Source organism: Crocodylus porosus, unplaced genomic scaffold, assembly GCF_001723895.1.
Source record: "Crocodylus porosus isolate Cpor-Errol unplaced genomic scaffold, CroPor_comp1, whole genome shotgun sequence".
Taxonomy (NCBI): domain Eukaryota; kingdom Metazoa; phylum Chordata; order Crocodylia; family Crocodylidae; genus Crocodylus; species Crocodylus porosus.
Window position 1 is genome coordinate 22,982,091 of NW_017728906.1, and position 17,570 is coordinate 22,999,660.

A 17,570-nucleotide genomic window follows, 5' to 3' on the forward strand; every position below is an offset into this window, starting at 1 on the left:
GTTAAAAGATGGCATTTTATACCATATACCTATGCTACCATAGAGGTGTATAATTACAGGACATGAGCTGTGTCCATTAAATCAAAGAGCTGAAAATCTCTGTTGTTCCATGTTTTATGTGTAGGCGAGGCACTTTGTGTCGAACAAGTTCTAGTTTTAAGGCTTGGGATTTCCTTTCTCCTGTAGATTATGTAAATTGTGTCATTGGAATACTGAAGATAAAGAAAAATTACTTTTAGTTGCGTCTTTTTGTACCTTACATGGTGTTTATTTCACTTTACTGTATGCATTTACCTCCTATTACCATTGATTACGGGAAAATAGATATCCTAAACATGTAGTCATTAAAGAAAAATGTAAATTACATATCCTTCTTCCTCAGTCTTTAACATGTATTTGTTGTTGTTGAATTTTTGTTTTTTTACAGAAATTTAGTCCTGAAGCAAATGCTTCCTTCTTTAGTAAAGTAACATATTCTTGGTACAGCAGGTAAGAATCTAATTATTTTTTGCTATTTATGCTCTCTTCATTATAGACTATAAGCTGCCCTTTATTTAGGCTGACAAGGTTATTTGGGTAAATGTGATATTTTATTAGACTAACTGACTAGTTGGAAAAAATTGTTCTTTGCAAGTTTTTGGGCACAGGCGCCTCTCTTCAATCTCTTACTGTAATAATCCAGAATCTGAGACCATTGTTAGAATAGTCTTTAAAGCCAGAGTTTATATATGCTAAACTTAAAAAAAAAATTCATAGTATTATTCCTAGAATTCTTATCCTGTAAGTCATATCCTACTGATAATACATTTAATAGATTAAATTTAGTATTTTGTAATCTTAATTTGAGCTGAAAATATGCACACAATTATCTCATTAGAGAATATACTTATATGTTCTTTAAGTTTATATATGGCAGTAGATTTTCAAAAGTAAATATTTGATTTAGGCTGCGGTACCCGGCATGAATGCCAGAACATGGCAAGCAAAGACACTTTGCTTGGTACTCGTGCCTCAGGGAAGAGGCAAGGGCTGCACTGCTACAAGAATTGGGCCCCTCGCAGCTTCCCTGCCATCTGCTCCTGGCATGCAAACATCTTACAAGTCGAGGTTGCAGGTGTTTTTGGCACACTGCCCAAAAACATTGCCAAACATTGCCAATTCCTGATTTAGGCTACAAGGATTTAGCTGAATAATACTGTTTAAGAAGTTGGCTAATTGTAAGTATATTATTCTTGAATATTTGGTTTTCTCCCTGCTTGTCAATAAGTCTTAGGTTATCTTAAGAAGGGATTAAAAAGCAGGCAAAACTCTGCTTAGATATAGTATATCCTCATATGAATTGAAAAACTTAGCTATATGAAATTGTGCATTCCACTTTCCTTTAGCATTCAGCAGGGTAATCCATGTAATTCCCATGATCTGACTCCTGACAATTACTCATTATTTCCACTTCTCTTTTTATCATGTGATTGTTTTTGAAAGCAATGGCATATTACTGAACTGTTTAGTTTCAAGAATGAAAATGGTTTAAATATATGAATTAAGATCTGTTTATAAACATTACCTACATTTTGCTTCATTCAGTAGTACTATTACCAGATTTTTCATAAAGTTGGGGTTTGATTCTTTTTGTATCTGATTCTTCTTGTATCAGATATTCAAAGTTTATTGTAATAACCTGACTCTGTTAATTAGAATTTTGGTGTTAACTTCAGTGCAGCCAGGGTTTTACCTGTGGTTTTAATATTGGAACATTTCAAAGGTAACATTGTAGTTTTTTCAAGAGTTGCATAAAATTTAAACTACATCACTTGGGTCAAACATTTGTTATTGCTTTCTGCATATTAAGTTTACCCTAGGTTTCCTGCCAAAAGGACCAGTTTTTATTTAAAGTTTTTTATTTTTCTGTCTGTATCTGCAAAAACTTGTAATATTAGGAAACAAACTACCTGTAGCACATGACTATATTCCCTTCTTTATGCTTTTTTGGATTTTTGTGAAATGTCTGCTTCACAACTTTGTACAACCCATATTACAATACTCAAGCCTAAGCATTATTATTCCTAGAAATTTTACTTTAATATGTTACATTATTAAATAGCATAATTGTTACGTTAGATGCAGGTTAATCCTTAGGCTGTTGCAGTCTGAACTAGGGAATTGGAAAATAACAACTACATAATTAATCCATAACATTTCATTATGTTTCTGTGACATGCAGATCCTAATTAAGGTAGTTTCGCAAGGTAAGGGGGTTTAAGAAGATTGAAGATCTCCAATTTTACTTATGCTTTGACATCATCAACACATTTTAGAGTTGAGATAAATGGGGAAGTTGATGTTGCTGGGTGTATAGTGTCAGAAATTCAAGAGGGTAGCAGTCCTCAGACAGCAAATTTTTAAAAAACTAATTAATGGAAAATTGCAGAATAAAAAATCATCCACAGACTGGATTGTGTTATGTATGGTTTAAAGCAGAGACTATCCAATTATCTGTATTAATTTTTGAGACTCCTTGTTCCAATGTGTTTACAGCTTATTTGGTAGCTTCTCCCACCACCATTTCCCTTCCCCCTACCACATCTCTCCCCCCTTCATCTTTTGTATTCCAGTTTCTCTTTCCTTATACTTTGCTTTATGCACATCCTTTCACTGTATCTGATGAAGTAAGCTTCAGCTCATGAAAGCTTGTGCTATGTACACTGGTTAGTCTGTAAGGTGCAAATCTACCTTGCCTTCTATTTGACTTCAGACTAACATGGCTAACTATATCTCTCTGTTCAGACACAAAACAGTTACACTTGGGTCACATAGGAAGGGGGCTTTTTCTCACTTATCTGCAGGTTAGAAACTTTTTAGAATGAGAACTGAGAATCTGATCTTGTAACCACACTCTATGAGCAAGGGTTCTAAGCAGTAAGCTATTTGTATATCCAGGCATGTTCCTTAATCTAGCCATAAGACTGCAGTAGACCTGGAGATCAGGTGGTTGGGGGTTTTTTTTGTCTCTTTGCTTGCTTTAAATTCCCTGACTTTTGGAACACTCAGCATTGACCAGAGATGTGGGTTTTCTGGAAAATTTTTTGAATTGATATTTTTTTAATTCGATGCCCTAAATAGAGCGTGATCTCATTTAGCATGTTTATTTGATGTATATTTAGTAAGCAAAACTACAAAAGTACCCCCATGTTAATTTTATGTCCTAATAGCCACAAGTATTTGATCTGAAATATTTGATTAGGAAAAAAAATACAGCACACTTAATGTGGTTTAAATATTATATTCAAACAAATATAAAGCTTTATGTGGAAATAAATTATTTTTATTGGAATAGTTGTAAAAGTATAAAGACAATACACAATAACATGTACTTCCCTTACATTGTCTGTTTAAAATTTAAGAAAAAAATTGAAGGCACTGAAAAGTGTTGACATGCTAATTTTAGCACACCCAAAGAACTGCTCATGATATGCTGTGGTTGTCTGCTCATCTACTTCAACAGAGTTTAACTCTCTTCCACAGGGCATTGTGACACCTCCAGTTTCACTGTCACTATCTGTAGTATCACTTGCTCTACTTATTAGTTTCATTTCAGAATCAGATTGAGGGAAATCTGATTCAGAACTACTTGAAACGCATTCTCTTTCACTAAAGATTTCACCAATCTTTGGTAAGGTTTTACCAGTGAGTCTATGGACAAGGACAACTTATCGTCACACTGCATATTCTTCACTAATTGTGCTTCTGACTGATTCTGCAGAAGCAAGATATTTATAAGAAATAGAAGCAAGCTTAGTGGTGCATTCATTTGTTTTTGATTTGATCTGCACAGCCTGTTAGGTGAATTCATAACTTGATTTTTGGTTGGATTATTATTTACCCTCCTGTTTGCAAATCAATAAAACATATATGTACTCTCTCACACACTTCATAGGGATAATCACCTGAAAAACATTAATTACAACTTTGAAACTGCCAAGCTTACCTACTATTGCATTGGCATCCATTCATTGTTACTAATGAATTTTAGGAAACAGTGAATTGTTAGAAGTGGAACATTTCCCACGGAAAATAAAGCACTGGCAAATTTTCTGCCCCACATCTTTGGCTTTGATTGACTTCGTTGTCATCTCGCAGGCTTTTTCTAATGGACTTACCAGGGGTTAGCACAGCATGGATTTGCTTTGTCCATGCTCATGCTCCTCAAAAACTAGTAATTTTTTTTTTTTGACATTTTGGACAGTTAATCTATGTTATCAAAGTGACACAAATATATATGGTCATTTTGGTCATCAATAATAACCATATATGGTTATCATTTATGATTCCTGTTTTTCATTTGTGCCTAACAAGTAAAAGTAATGGGATAGCCCAACATTTAAGTAAAGATATAAATTTAGGGAAATTTCTTCAGTGCTTATACTGAATGTTTCATATTAGGTGATATACATACCCTGTTTATTATTGTTAATGTAGCCTTTATTTATAAATATCAAAGGATCTATATTACGTTTTTCAGGATCCCTGTTTGTTTTGCTGCTTTATTTATTTAATATTACACTTGTTATTCTTTTCTTTTAGAGTGATTACTTTAGGGTATAAGAAACCACTGGAGAGAGAAGACCTGTTTGAACTGAATGAAAGTGACTCACCATACACTGTATGTCCCAATTTTGAAAAGCAGTGGAGGAAGGAAGTCTTAAGAACAACAAAAGAACTGAAGGTAATATGGATGGCAACAAATTGTTATCCCTAACTGTTATCCTTTTCTCAGCTTCATTGTTGGCATAAAAAAAAATCATTATTAAACTTAGTTGAGTATTTTAAGTCAAAATATCTCCACAACAAACTATAGATTAATAAATTATAAGGCCACTTGATCAAGGTGTGGGCATAGGAATACTTAGATTAATTCCTTTTTGAATTAGAGATCATTTTGAAAACAATTCAGTCTTGATTTAAATGGTTCTTTTCAGTGACAGAGAATCCAGCACAAAGTTAGGTAAGTTATTTCAGTGGTTAATTCCCCTCACTTGTGCCCTATATCTATTCTGGATATCTCTGGCTTTAATTTCCATCTAGTAGATCTTACTATACCTATATATTTATTGAGGCTGGAGTCTGTTATTTAATGTTTATTTTGCAGCCTATTGATGAGTCCACTGGTTAAGAACTGCTAGGGTTTTTTTGTGTTTGGATTTTTCAAAAATACTTAACTTTTCAGACCAAAACTTTCAAAGTTTATTCTCTAGTAAAAGGTAAGACTTAGAAAGCCAAGTCCACTAAAAATATTCCATTAGAATAGAAATATTTATGTAGTCATAAAGATAGGGGTTGTGACTCCTTCTGTAAAAGAGAAGTACATCACTTCTCATTCTATTTTGTAAGCTTCTTCCATGGTGTCACCACACATTTTTGTGGAACACCTCAATCAGTTTAGGAAGATTTATCTCCTGTGAATGCCTAGTATATAGTAATATAATGTAATAATTTGTCTTTTTATGAAATTGAAAGGTGACTGGAGTAGTCTAAAATCCCATTCCTCCACTCAGGGTATATCTACACATGCAATTAATGTGACTGAATAAATTGAGGAGCAATTTATGCTTCAGTAAACTCTGGCTGCAGCTGCTTGGGTGCCAGCCATGGGCTCTGGTTGGTGGCAGCAGTGTGGCCTGCGGTCTGGGGCTAGCCCAGGATGGCAGAGGGCACAGGGGGTCAGACTCAAGCGGTGGATAGCTGCATTGAATGGTGGAGGAGCTATCTGCATCACGAAGCTCCTGCAGCTGCTGAGCCGTGTGTAGGCAGAAGGGAGGAGTGTGGCACCCTGTTGGCTGGGCTGATCAGGAGCAATCTATGCCTGGGTCAGCATCTACACGTGTTGCTGTGCAATAAATAGCTCTGCAGTAGGACGGTATTTGTATTACAAGTAATACTGTGCTCCAGAGTTAGTTTCCTGTGGCCTAATAGGGCCACATGTGTAGATGCAAGACTTTCACTGCAGAGCTAATTAGTCTACTCTGCAGTAAGTGCATTGTGTAGACATGTCCCCTCAGTTGTTAAATCACACAAAAATATTTTTACTGCCCCATTGTAAACTAGAATGCCCTAAGTGTACCTACTGTTTTTAGCTGATTATCTCATTATTTTATGCTTTTCTTTTGTGTGGGAAGCTAAGATTTAATTTTCTGCTTAATTTTTTTTTTTTGTAATTCCATAGGCTCCTTGCAACAAAGAAGCGCCATCTAAAACAAGCTTGCATAAACCATGTTTGCTTTATCCATTATGGCAAACATTTAGATATTTATTAATTAAAGTTGGCTTTCTAAAAGTGGCAGCTGATATTCTAGCATTTGTGAGTCCACAAATAATGAAGTAAGTGCTTTTAAGTATATTTGGTTTTGGTGGTCTGCAGAGCAATAATAATAATGCAAAAGGTTCTCTGGATTCCAAAGTTTTGCTAAGACAGCTTTTCAATGATTAGGTGTTATAGAGGCTAAGATCTCAGTAGTTTGAAAATACCTGTATGTCATGCATTTTATAAGCTTTTTGAGAAATAAAATAAGATGGTTTCAAGGAGCTGAAGTTGCTGACACATTAACATAGTTTTTGTGACTGATGTGATCAGCAAAAAATACTTCTCTTGTTGATGCTAAGTTATTAAGTTATGAAGGGGAGATTTCTGCCCAAACTCTGTTGGTTAGACTTTTCACATGAAATAAAAATAACAGCACTCATAGCTTGACAGTATTAGTCTGAATTTGTAATTGTTCTCATGCTTATTTTCATAAATATTTTTTTTCTAGGATTTAAGTAGCATTCTAACAGTAACACGGGTTAGGGAGCTCTGCTCTTTCTTGCATAAATACAAAATCCTGATAGAGTTGATTACAGGACTAAAATTGCAAAATTGTTTATAAGACATCAGTCTTAATGACTATAGGCATGCATTTCTTTCCTTACTGTTAGAATGTTACAAATTATTGCATTACACTGGATGTTGCTGTAGATCTTTCAGCACATCAAATGCTTTAATTACATTGAAGAAACATCATAAAATATTGAAAAGTGTAAGTCTGGCTGTACCAGGGAGAGATTATGTATCAGATGTTCAAAAATTCTACTATAAAGTAAGAACATTTTGTTGAAAAATTTGGACTCCTACCCTACAGGTAGAGAAAAGTTTCTCTTCATAAGCATAAGGACTTAAATATTTTTACTAAAGTGAAACCATAGATTTGGGGCAAAAAGTGGAAGACTCCAAAAAATAAAATTTGTTTTCTGAATAAGGCATTCAAATGGAAAGTACAAAGGATTAGCCTATTATCAAAAAACTGAAACTGTTTAAAATAGAGTACATGGGATTATAGGAAGGAAAAATGCTGAAAGACATTTTAGTCATCAAGATACATTTCAGAAATAGAGTTCTATATATTACAGTATATGGTATCTTAGAGCTGTGGTTCCCAAACTGTTGGTTGCAACCCCAAATAGGGTCAAAACATCAGTGGATAGGGTCACAGTAAACATGCCCCGTGAGATTTCTGTGCCCACAGAGGAGTGTGGGGTTGCAGCCAGGCCAGACCAGCTCTGGGCAGGACCTGCCTCTGTTGCCCAGCAGGTGGGACCCATTGTGGGAGGGAGGGCTACACCACCATGGATGCCAAGGTGAGGCATGCCAGCTGCAGCAGCATGGAGTTGCATCCATGTTATGGAGCCCCCAGGGGGAGGGCAGCAGCGTGGGGAGCTCCAAGCCTGCAGCAGGCAGCCCACATCCTTCTTCCTTTACGGGGTCTGCTTCGGCAATGCTGGCCACAGAGGAAGGGATGGGGCCGGGGGGAAGCTGGGCTCTGCACTCCACTCCGGTTGCAGCAGCCGCTGCCTCCCACGGGTGCAGCTGGGGCTCGGGCTCTGCTGGGCTGGGGCAGGGTGGGAATGGGCCCTGGCCCTGGAGCACCTAGGGGGTAGGGGGTTATGGGTAGGAAATGAGGGGCACTGGCAGGGGCAGGGGGCTGCGGGTTGGGAGCAAGGGGCCAGGCTGAGGAAATGGGGTCATAAATGGTGTCACGCTGAGCAAAAGTTTGGGAAGCACTGGGTTAGAGTGTCATGTTTCAAGAGAAAGATAATCTGATAATTTTCAATCTGAGATAGATTGCTGTTATATGTTTTATAAACAGCATGTGTGTGATTTAATCAGAGAAGAAGAAAAAACTCAAGAAATTACGTTGAAGGATACTTTACTTCTTTACACGATCAACTAAATTGCTCCCTAATACATTATTTTTCTCTTATCTAAAGTTCTTTAATTCAGGTATGTACCCAATCATGAGTCTCACAAAGTAAATGTCAGTTGAAAAATACTTTAAATCAAAATCATAGCATAATAGGTATGATGATGTATCCATCTATGGCTACTGAATGAAATAATTTATTGAACACTTTATGTGGCCTGGTTAGTTAGGTAAAGTTACTGTTTAACTTAGGTAACTTAGTAACATTTTTGTAGGATTGTATTGACTGTATTTTGAGTAGTGGGAGGCCAAACCTTTTAAAAGTTGTGTCACAGATTAGCCCCATACTCTCCCCATGTGTCACTGTAAACCTTTCCTTTACACAAGCTGCTGCTCTGCTTTCTGCTTCCTTCCCTGTGCTCCCTGTTTGATCTGATGTTTTGCTGTCTGCTTCCTGCCCTATCTGCCACTGTACTGCATGTCCCCTCCTTAGTCTGCTGCCATACACAAGTGCTGCCTATGCCAGTTGTGGCACCCATGCTACTGGTTGACCATCCCTGATCGATATATGTTTATTATATGCCTATAATGGTCAGAGTCAATGGGATGAAAATATGCTGGAAACACATGGAAGTTGGGGTAAGTTCTAAACCTGAAGGGCCCTGCAACCCTATTTTCAATTAGCTGAAACCTTATTTTGCCAAATCTAGGGGTATGGAGATCAGAGCACAAAAAGTTAAAAGCCCTTTCAGAAGAAGAGTGTGTTAAGATAGGCAGAGTTATCCAGTACTGCCCATGGGAGAGGCAAGCTGCTTGACTCAGCAGGGGAAAGAGTTTTTCCCCAGATCCAGACAATAGTAGGTGTTAGAAGATGCCTCTACACAAGACAGTTTACTACGCACTAGACTAATCTAATGGACAATAAAGGGTCCCTATATACATGTGCACTGGGCTTACTGTGCATTAAATTAGTCTTAATATGTTGTTTGCTAGTACCAACACATACAGATACTAGATAAACAGTGCATTAGGTAATGCACCATAGTGCACGTTTAGATGCTGACCACAATTTTGCTCCTGGTCAATCCAGGTAGCAGCAGGCCACTGTTGCCTGACTAATCCCCAATATATCCTTTAAAATACTTTAGTTACAGTAAATAATACTTGGCTACAAGCAGCCTTTTTGTTAACAGGGTACTGCTATCATTGCTCTTGGAAGGAACTTAAGTCAGAGTTGGTGAGAAAAGCAAAAGTGATAACACTAAAGACTGCAAGCCAGGTCTGACAGTGGAAGAATATTATGATACAGAATTATTCTATAAGGTGCTACCTTGCCATGCCTTCTGCCTGTCTTCAGACTAAATGGCTATCTGTCTGTACAATATATGGTTATGTTTTTTAATATTTAGAATCTGAATTAGTCACTAAAAAAAATGAAAAGGAAACTAAAGCAAAAGTTGATTCTCAGACTTTAACTCAAAGGTGCCCATTAAGCAGTTACTTTTGTGGTTTACTGCAGTTTTAGTTTCAATTTTTTTTTCTTGTTCAAGTTCTGTAGCAGAATGCTTAAATGGAAAATACAGTGGAGTTATAATAATTACAATTTTGTGTTTAACAGAAGGCTGAGATGACTATGTTGCCACTAGTTGATTGGTACCCTAAGTGAGTTTATAGTGGTTACTAAGAAGGTATTTAATACTTGTTTTACATCTGGCAGATTATCACAGAAAAGTGTTAATGAGCACAAGTGATTAACTTTAACCTTTAGACTTGCTGATATAATCCCGCTGTAGCAAAATCATTCAGGAGCCTAGCATGACAATATAAAAACAAACTTTGTGAAGACCTATATCACCAGCTTCTGGCAAGGAAATATTAGAAATAAACCATAAACTGTTCTTCATTTTTATTACACTCAGTTGTTAGGAATAATCTCTGCTATACTAAAAGTAAAACTTCAATTTCTGATTTTTCCAGCCTTTTCTCTTTAGAAAATACTAGATTTATTTTATTCTCTGTGGGTGCATCTACATGAAATGTTACCGTGCACTTATTACTGTGCATTTATTTAGTATTTGTATTAGCAAACACTAAATAAACATGCAGTAACGGGAGTTTCTGTGCAGTAGTGCTGATGAATGTCTTTTAGGTAACATTACTGCACAGTAGCCTAATAATACTGTGCAGCAGTGTATTAGCATCATCTGCGCTGTGATGCACCGCTGCACAGTATTTTCTGGCTATTGCACAGTCAGCATCTGTTCTAGACTTGCCTTATCTTTAGCAAAAAATCCTATACCCTCTGCACTCTGTTACCAGTGAAGTCAGCAGTAGTGTGTATAACTCTGAAGCAGTACATAATAGTAATTGTTACAAGGTCAGCAAAGTAACACTCAGATGAATGCAGGTTTTTTTTACTATTGAATATTTGATTCTACGTTGCCTTACACCATCTATACTTATTGCCACTTGTGGAATATAGATATAATAATGTAAGTTCAAAACAAGATTTTCTGAGACTTTTTTGCTCTTGCTAATTGAAAGATTTTAAAAAGGTATATCCTTTGATTTCCAGAGAAATGATTAATTTGTACAACACCCACTCTGATTTACACTGGAATGGATATAGATACGCTCTTGCCCTTTTTGTTGTCGTCATCTTGCAGACTCTCATCCATCAGCTATACCAGCGCTTCAACATGCTTACCTCTGTCAAAATTAAGACTGCAGTTGTTGGCCTGATATACAGAAAGGTAACTGCCTCATTTCCCCCTATCCCACCAAAACATAAACCTTACCTATATTTTCAAGCTGAAAGTGCCACAGAAACCAAGATATTGTAAGCCAGTGAAAATATCAATAGAACACCCTGAATTAAAACTGAAGAACTAACTAGAACCATAACTAAACTTTTAGTGTTTCCGTGCTAGCACTCTAGTCTCACATTTAGATCACTAGACAAGAAGACACCCACCTGTGCAGAGTCCCATTGAAATTGCAGGGCTCTATAAGGCTAGGGAGAGACATTACACATAAATCGGTTTAAGTGATCAGAAACTGGTTTAAACCTGTAACAGAAGAGATGTTCAGTGCACAGAAACCAGTTTGAAAATGGCTGAAACCAGTTTGAGATAAATCTGGTTGAATGTAGTATCAGACTTAGTTGATTTGGCTCAAACTGGTTTATGCAATGCCTGTCCTAGACCCCTTGCTTTTTTAAATTAAAGCAGACTCCCCCAGCGTCCCAGCATACTCTCTGGGCTGGACGGGGCTCTCTGTTTCAGAGCAGGGCTGGTCCCTCCCCTCTGCTTCCTGGCTGGGGCTCCAGCAGAGACTGCAGGCATCTGCCTGGCTTCTCCCTACTCCCCGCACCCTGCACCCCTCACCACTCACTGCTATGCAGGGATTCTGCTGTCTACTTTGCTGTACACAGATACCTTTCAGCATTAGCTAGCAGACTACATGAGGGCTATGGTCCATTCTGTGGCAGACAGAACAAAGGCAGAATCAACAGGTAGCTGGTAATGGCCCTCTGTTGTTTTCTTAATGGTGTGATAAACATTGAGCTGGGGTGATAAACACTGCGTAATCACTTTGCTGGGCTGATCAGGGCTGGAGGGGGTGGAGAGCATCCTGTCAGAGCCTGGCCACATCCCCCTCAGCTCAGCACAGTGGAAGTGAAGGGAGAGCTGCTCTAGCACTCCTGGGCTTTTAGCCTGAGCCACTGCAGGCATGTGCCTGTATTTTTTCAGAGAAGATGTCTTTGCAGTTACAAACTGATTTAGCCTAGCCAGGTTAAGCTAACCTGCAAAGGAGGGCTGCTCTAATGCTCCCAGCTTCTAGCCTGGAACACTGCAGGCATATGCCTGCATTTCTGGGATGTCTGTGAAGTTACAAATTGATTCAGCCTACCGGGGTTAGACTAACCTGCAAAGATTGAATCAGTTCAGGCTCAGGCTTTTTGAATGCATGTCCCTAGCCTAAAGGTATGGGTCAGTCATGAATAGGTTGAAGGTTCATGGGCTAATTCAGTCTTTTTTTCAATTTTTTTTTCTCTCGATGTTGCTTACTTAATCTGAATAAGGCTTAGGTTTTAGGCCTTTAGGCTGAGTCTCTGCCTAAAAGTATATATATGATTAATTATTTTGTTCACATTTCATAAAAAAAAAAAGTGGTTCAGTCTTTTTTGAGAATAAAGTAAGTTTTTCTTTACTTTTCCCATTTTAAAAAATACATGTATGTATCTCTTCTTTGAGTTGTAATACCACTGAAGTAGTGTGAATAGGAATCTGAAATTTGACCAAAATATCTCCCCTCTAGGGTGGAAAGGTGTGGTCTTCAGTGTTCCAGTGAACATGAAGTTTAATTTGGCAGAGTAATGACTACCTAAAAATAACACTAAAGACAACAGTCCAGCTACTATTTTTTAAAAGAACCTTCCCCTGACAGTTTAGCTGAAGCATGCCGGCTGCACTGAAAATGTGTGTATAGCTAATAACCGATTGCCATAAAACAGGGGTTGTCAACTGGGGGTACACGTACCCATGGGGTTACTTACTAAGGGGTATGTGCGGGTGGGCAGGGATGGAGCGCTGTCACTTCCCAGGAGCAGGGCCGGGGTGGGGGGAGGGCAGCAGTGCCCCTCTGCAGGGAGGGGAAGCTTGCATGCAGAGGCTGCCGCTGCCACACACCAGCCCAATGAGTTTCCCCACCGTGCCCTGGCCCTGCTCCTAGGAGGCAGCAGCACTCCATCCCCACCCGCCTGCCATCTCTTTGCTCAGTGTCAGGCCTCCAGGGGTACTTGAACTAAAAAAGGTTGAAAACCCCTGCCATAAAACATAAGGTGGAGCCATTGAGTACGATTTAGGGGTTAAAAAAGAAACGCGTAGGAACTTTGCAGTAGAGAAAAGCTTGGCCTGCAAAGTATTACAGTAGCAGCTCTGCTAATATATAGTAAATGAAGCAAAATTGATATCTGTTTACTAGTTTTTCAATTTTGTGTGCAGTGAGTGAGACAGATTATTTACAGGTTGTTGTTTAGTGTAGCATAAGTTTACAGTATGCAATGAAGGATTCAAGGTCTTAATTTATCTACTTTATTTGTTCAAGGGACAACTTCTCTAAAGAGACTGAAAGTGACCTTGAAAATCTTTGTTGATATTCTCTGCTGCCTCCCTAAGAGAGCTTATGGCAATCTTTCAGCCCTGAAGAAATTCTTCCTTGGCCAGATTTAACTAAGGCTTTTAGTGTTTCTTTACACCCCTCTGATTTCATTACTTAGTACACAAGGGGCAGACTAGACTTTGGAATCTCATTCACTGAGTGCAGTTTTCCTCTGCTGTTATAAGAAAGCCACCCTCCTAAGTTTCCCGTGGATGCTTAATGATAAGTCTGTGTGAAACAGGTAAAGCAATACAATAAAAAAAATAAAGCACATGTTCAAGATAGATACTACTTTTTGTGACCTTGACCTTTTGGGACCTTGTTATATTGCTTTCAGGCTTTAACCTTAGCTAACTCTGCTCGGAGAAAATACACAAGTGGTGAAATTGTTAACTTGATGTCCTCAGATGCCCAGCAACTAATGGAAATGGCTGTAAACCTCAACCTTCTCTGGTCAGCACCATTTCAGATCCTGATGGCTATTATCTTTCTCTGGCAAGAACTGGGCCCATCAGTATTAGCAGGTGTTGCAGTGCTTGTTTTGGTTATACCTATAAATGCTTTTGTCGCTGCCAAAGTAAAACATCTGAAGGTAAGAAACGCAAATGCTGGAAAATTTTCAAGTGCTATATTGAGGAGTTAATTTTTAATTATGTTAAAAAATTAATGTATATACTTAATCTTGCACAGAAACCCTAATCAAAGGCTGCTTTGGGTGGGGGGGTGTGTAAAAATACAGTTCTTGTCCATTATTTAGATCAAACTATATTTATAATAAAATGTAAATAGTATTTTTTATCTATGTAAGTGTTGGTAGGTCCTGATCCTGCAAACAGAAGGATGTTCTAGAGAAACAAAACTTTGAAGCTTCTTTGACTGGACCTCACATTCTTAAACTCTCATTCACACTTTCCTTTGAAGCCAGATTCCAGATTACCCCCACCAACACTCAGAAAACCCTACAAAGCTCACTATAATCTCTAGCAGATCTAAGCAAGGCCAGAGAAATCATCAGTGTTGCGCCCGTACAAACATCCTAACACCTCTAAGGTTCCTTCTGGCTCTGCGATACTTCATCTCCATTTACAACGTAGCTAGGATCAGCATGGGAAAAATAATACATCTCTAAACTGCTTTATCTTCACCAGGAAAGCTTAGGTGGACCAGAGCAGGAGTTTTTTTTATTCTATACCCTACCTCATCTCTGGTGTCTCTTTGCATAGTACAGCAAAAGACCTGGTAGAGGCCTTTGTGAGGTCTAGGCAATATCATCAGTGTGGAAACATCATATTATAGAAGCAGACAACCTGCACTCTCAACCAGTGGTAGTGGGGGAGAGATTCTTAGACAGCTTCCTCAGATCACAGATCTTTGCAGTTATGAGCATTTTTACATGTGTTCTGGGACATGGCACCTGGTGCTTTAATTAGCAAGCTGTGCTCATTAAAAGTGCCTGCGCATCACGTGTATCAGTGTCCCTACACATCCTTGCACTGAAAAAATGGTGGTAGGGCACTTTGAACTAAAGCTCATTGAACATGTTTTATTTCAAAGCACCCTGCAGCCACCTTTTCAGTGCTGAGATGTGTGGGAACACTGATACACGTGACCCAGAAGGCTGCCAGAGCATGCCAGTTTCTGTTCTCCAGCAGAGTCAATTAATTGAGTCTGCTCGCATGTGCCGGATTTCTAGCACATCAGAGCAGTCTCCATGCACATCTATAGGAGCTCTATGTAAGCAGAGGATGGAGCCTGGTGATCTAGGCCAATTTTGCAACCTAACCATTGTAATATTCTGCCTAGGTATCATTACTGGGAAACAAACAAACAAAATCATAGGCTACACTGACTAGTATGTTTTGAAATTGCCTTCATTGTTTGAATGACAGGCAGAAATTAACCATGAGTAGAAAAATCAGAGGTGTTACCAGTAACAGAAGAATTCCCCGCTCCCTCCCTCCCCACCCCGCCCAAGAAACCCAACACATTTCAGCTTAACTAGTACTAGCTTGTATCTCACAAGTCAGACTGGGTGAAATTCTGTTTGCTTTAGTCAAATGTAATCATTTAGTGGAACAACAACTTGTATATAGTAAGTGAACAAGATTATATTCTTTAACTATTTGGGTCAGATGAATTTGCAAATAATTGCTATTGTATGCCAAATATACTATGTATGTGACCGTGCTGAAATGTTATACTTAAAAAGATTAGATTTTTGTGTGTCCAACTTTAGATACTCAAAGTCTATGTAGATTTAAATTGATATGATTATTCCAGAACAGAACACTCTGGGAATTAAAAATCTAATTAAGAAGTTTCTAATTGGAACGCAAGGAATGAACTGGTTTCTGTCATCACCATGCCGCAAGAAGAATTTTTTAAAATCTCAGGATTTATTATAGGTAAAGTGGCATTGGAATAGATTTACTAATTCTTTTACCATTTTGTGAATTATGTGACAGCATAAAACCACATACCAGGCTGAAAAGATAAGTATGCTTAACAAATTAAATATTATCCAAAAAAGTGATGATAATGCAGTAGGCAGTATACAAGGTAATTTGATTATTTTATTTTTATTTTTAAAAGTAAACATTTCTGTCTTTTAACCAGAAAAGCCAAATGAAGACTGCAGATCAACGGGTTAAGCTGCTAAATGAAATATTACATGGAATAAAGGTAAAGCAAGAAGCTAATTAGTTTCACTGTACTCATACTAGTTTGTAACGATGACACAGTACATAATTCATAAAACTAGGATCTTGCCACTGACCTTTCAAATGACATCAGAGACAATAAATAGGAGAAAGACGTTCTTTTATGTAAAGTGTTCAAAGTGATTTTTTTAAAGCTATATTAAGGTCAGTTAGAAATGTGATTCTGAAATACTAAAGCAAATTTAAGAAAATTTCATTGTTAATCTGTATTTCATCAGAATGGACTGTCTTTAGATGTCTGCAAATTTCTGTCAAAAGTGACGTTTTAGTGAAAAAAAGGAAACAAGCTTTTCAAACTTTTTTTTCCTGACCATCACAATTTGTCATTTATACTTCAGATCTAAAATACACCCATATTCAAGTAATTCATAGTTTATAGTGTATTCCCCTCAAGTTTTTGAATTTCTAGATGTAATCAGTATTGCTAATATGGCTTAGGACATACAAATTCTTAGCATTAAATTATTATTACACAGAGAGGAAGTTCTGTTAGCTGAGATGTTATTTGGTTTTAAGTAAGAGCAACGTTTTCAGTACAAACATGTTATAATGGACTGTTATTTATTTGTCAGTAGAAGGCCCAAGGCCTTTCTTCCTTTATTCATCTCATGTACTATTAATAACAATGTCAGGTTACACCGTTACAGAGTATCTTTCCTATGGAAAAAATCCTAGAATTCTTCAGACTGAAGACATGCACTTAATAGAAACTATACATATGAAAAAGGCTGCACATTTAGGCATTCTCCATGCTGCTGCCTTGCAGTGTTGTGGGGGAGGGAAGGTTTGATCCCAGGAGAGCCAAGGGTCAATAAATCTGTGCAGGAAAAAAGCAGGCAGCACACATGGTGTCAGTGTGCACTGCTCAAAATCGGAGCCTGGCCAGCTGGAGTCACACTGGTTGTTGGCCAGGCTCCTAGCTGCAGGAGTCCCATGGCTGCAGCTTTCCTAGTCCCCAGGACCTCAGGTAGGGCTGCTGGGGCCAGCACAGTCGCTAGCCCAAGCCTCTCCTACCCCAACCACAGTAACCTGCTGTGTGCCAGGGCACATGGCATGGACGTTCCCCAAGAACAAGTAGCAGCGGTACAAGGTGTGCCACTGCTTCTTGTCCCTGGGGAAACAAATGTCCATGCTCATGTGGACACAGCCTCTTTGTTCATGTTATGTATAACAGCAATAGGGTTGTTTTAAGTTGTCAGCCAAACTCTTTTGAGCACACTTTACATGCTGTCCTTAATTAGGTAAGCATTTGATTGATTTCCTAGCTGAAGATACTCATTTTTATACCAGGTTCTCCAGGAAAGTGAAATATGAGCTTGGACTACCAAACTGATATTTTCTTTATCAGCCAGTGATAGAGGACATTTGCAGAGAAGTCTGATTTTGACACCTGCCTAGATAAATTTTAGCTAACTAAAACACATAGAAAGATAAATGGAGATAAGAATACCTAGGA

At 38.1% G+C, this 17,570-nt stretch overlaps 1 protein-coding gene across 2 annotated transcripts in view; it reads left to right on the top strand.

Moving 5' to 3' along the window:
* Window positions 1-17,570, top strand: part of LOC109305701 (multidrug resistance-associated protein 1-like) — a 61,503-nt gene that overhangs the window by 3,589 nt on the left and 40,344 nt on the right. The window contains exons 2-7 of one of the 2 annotated variants that reach the window (XM_019528750.1): window positions 428-489; window positions 4,582-4,723; window positions 6,221-6,375; window positions 10,807-10,984; window positions 13,732-13,986; window positions 16,011-16,076. In XM_019528750.1, coding sequence (XP_019384295.1) covers window positions 428-489; window positions 4,582-4,723; window positions 6,221-6,375; window positions 10,807-10,984; window positions 13,732-13,986; window positions 16,011-16,076 — 858 coding nt within the window. Of the gene's footprint in view, window positions 1-427; window positions 490-4,581; window positions 4,724-6,220; window positions 6,376-10,806; window positions 10,985-13,731; window positions 13,987-16,010; window positions 16,077-17,570 lie in introns of those variants that run through there. The other variant, XM_019528751.1, reaches the window with a different exon arrangement.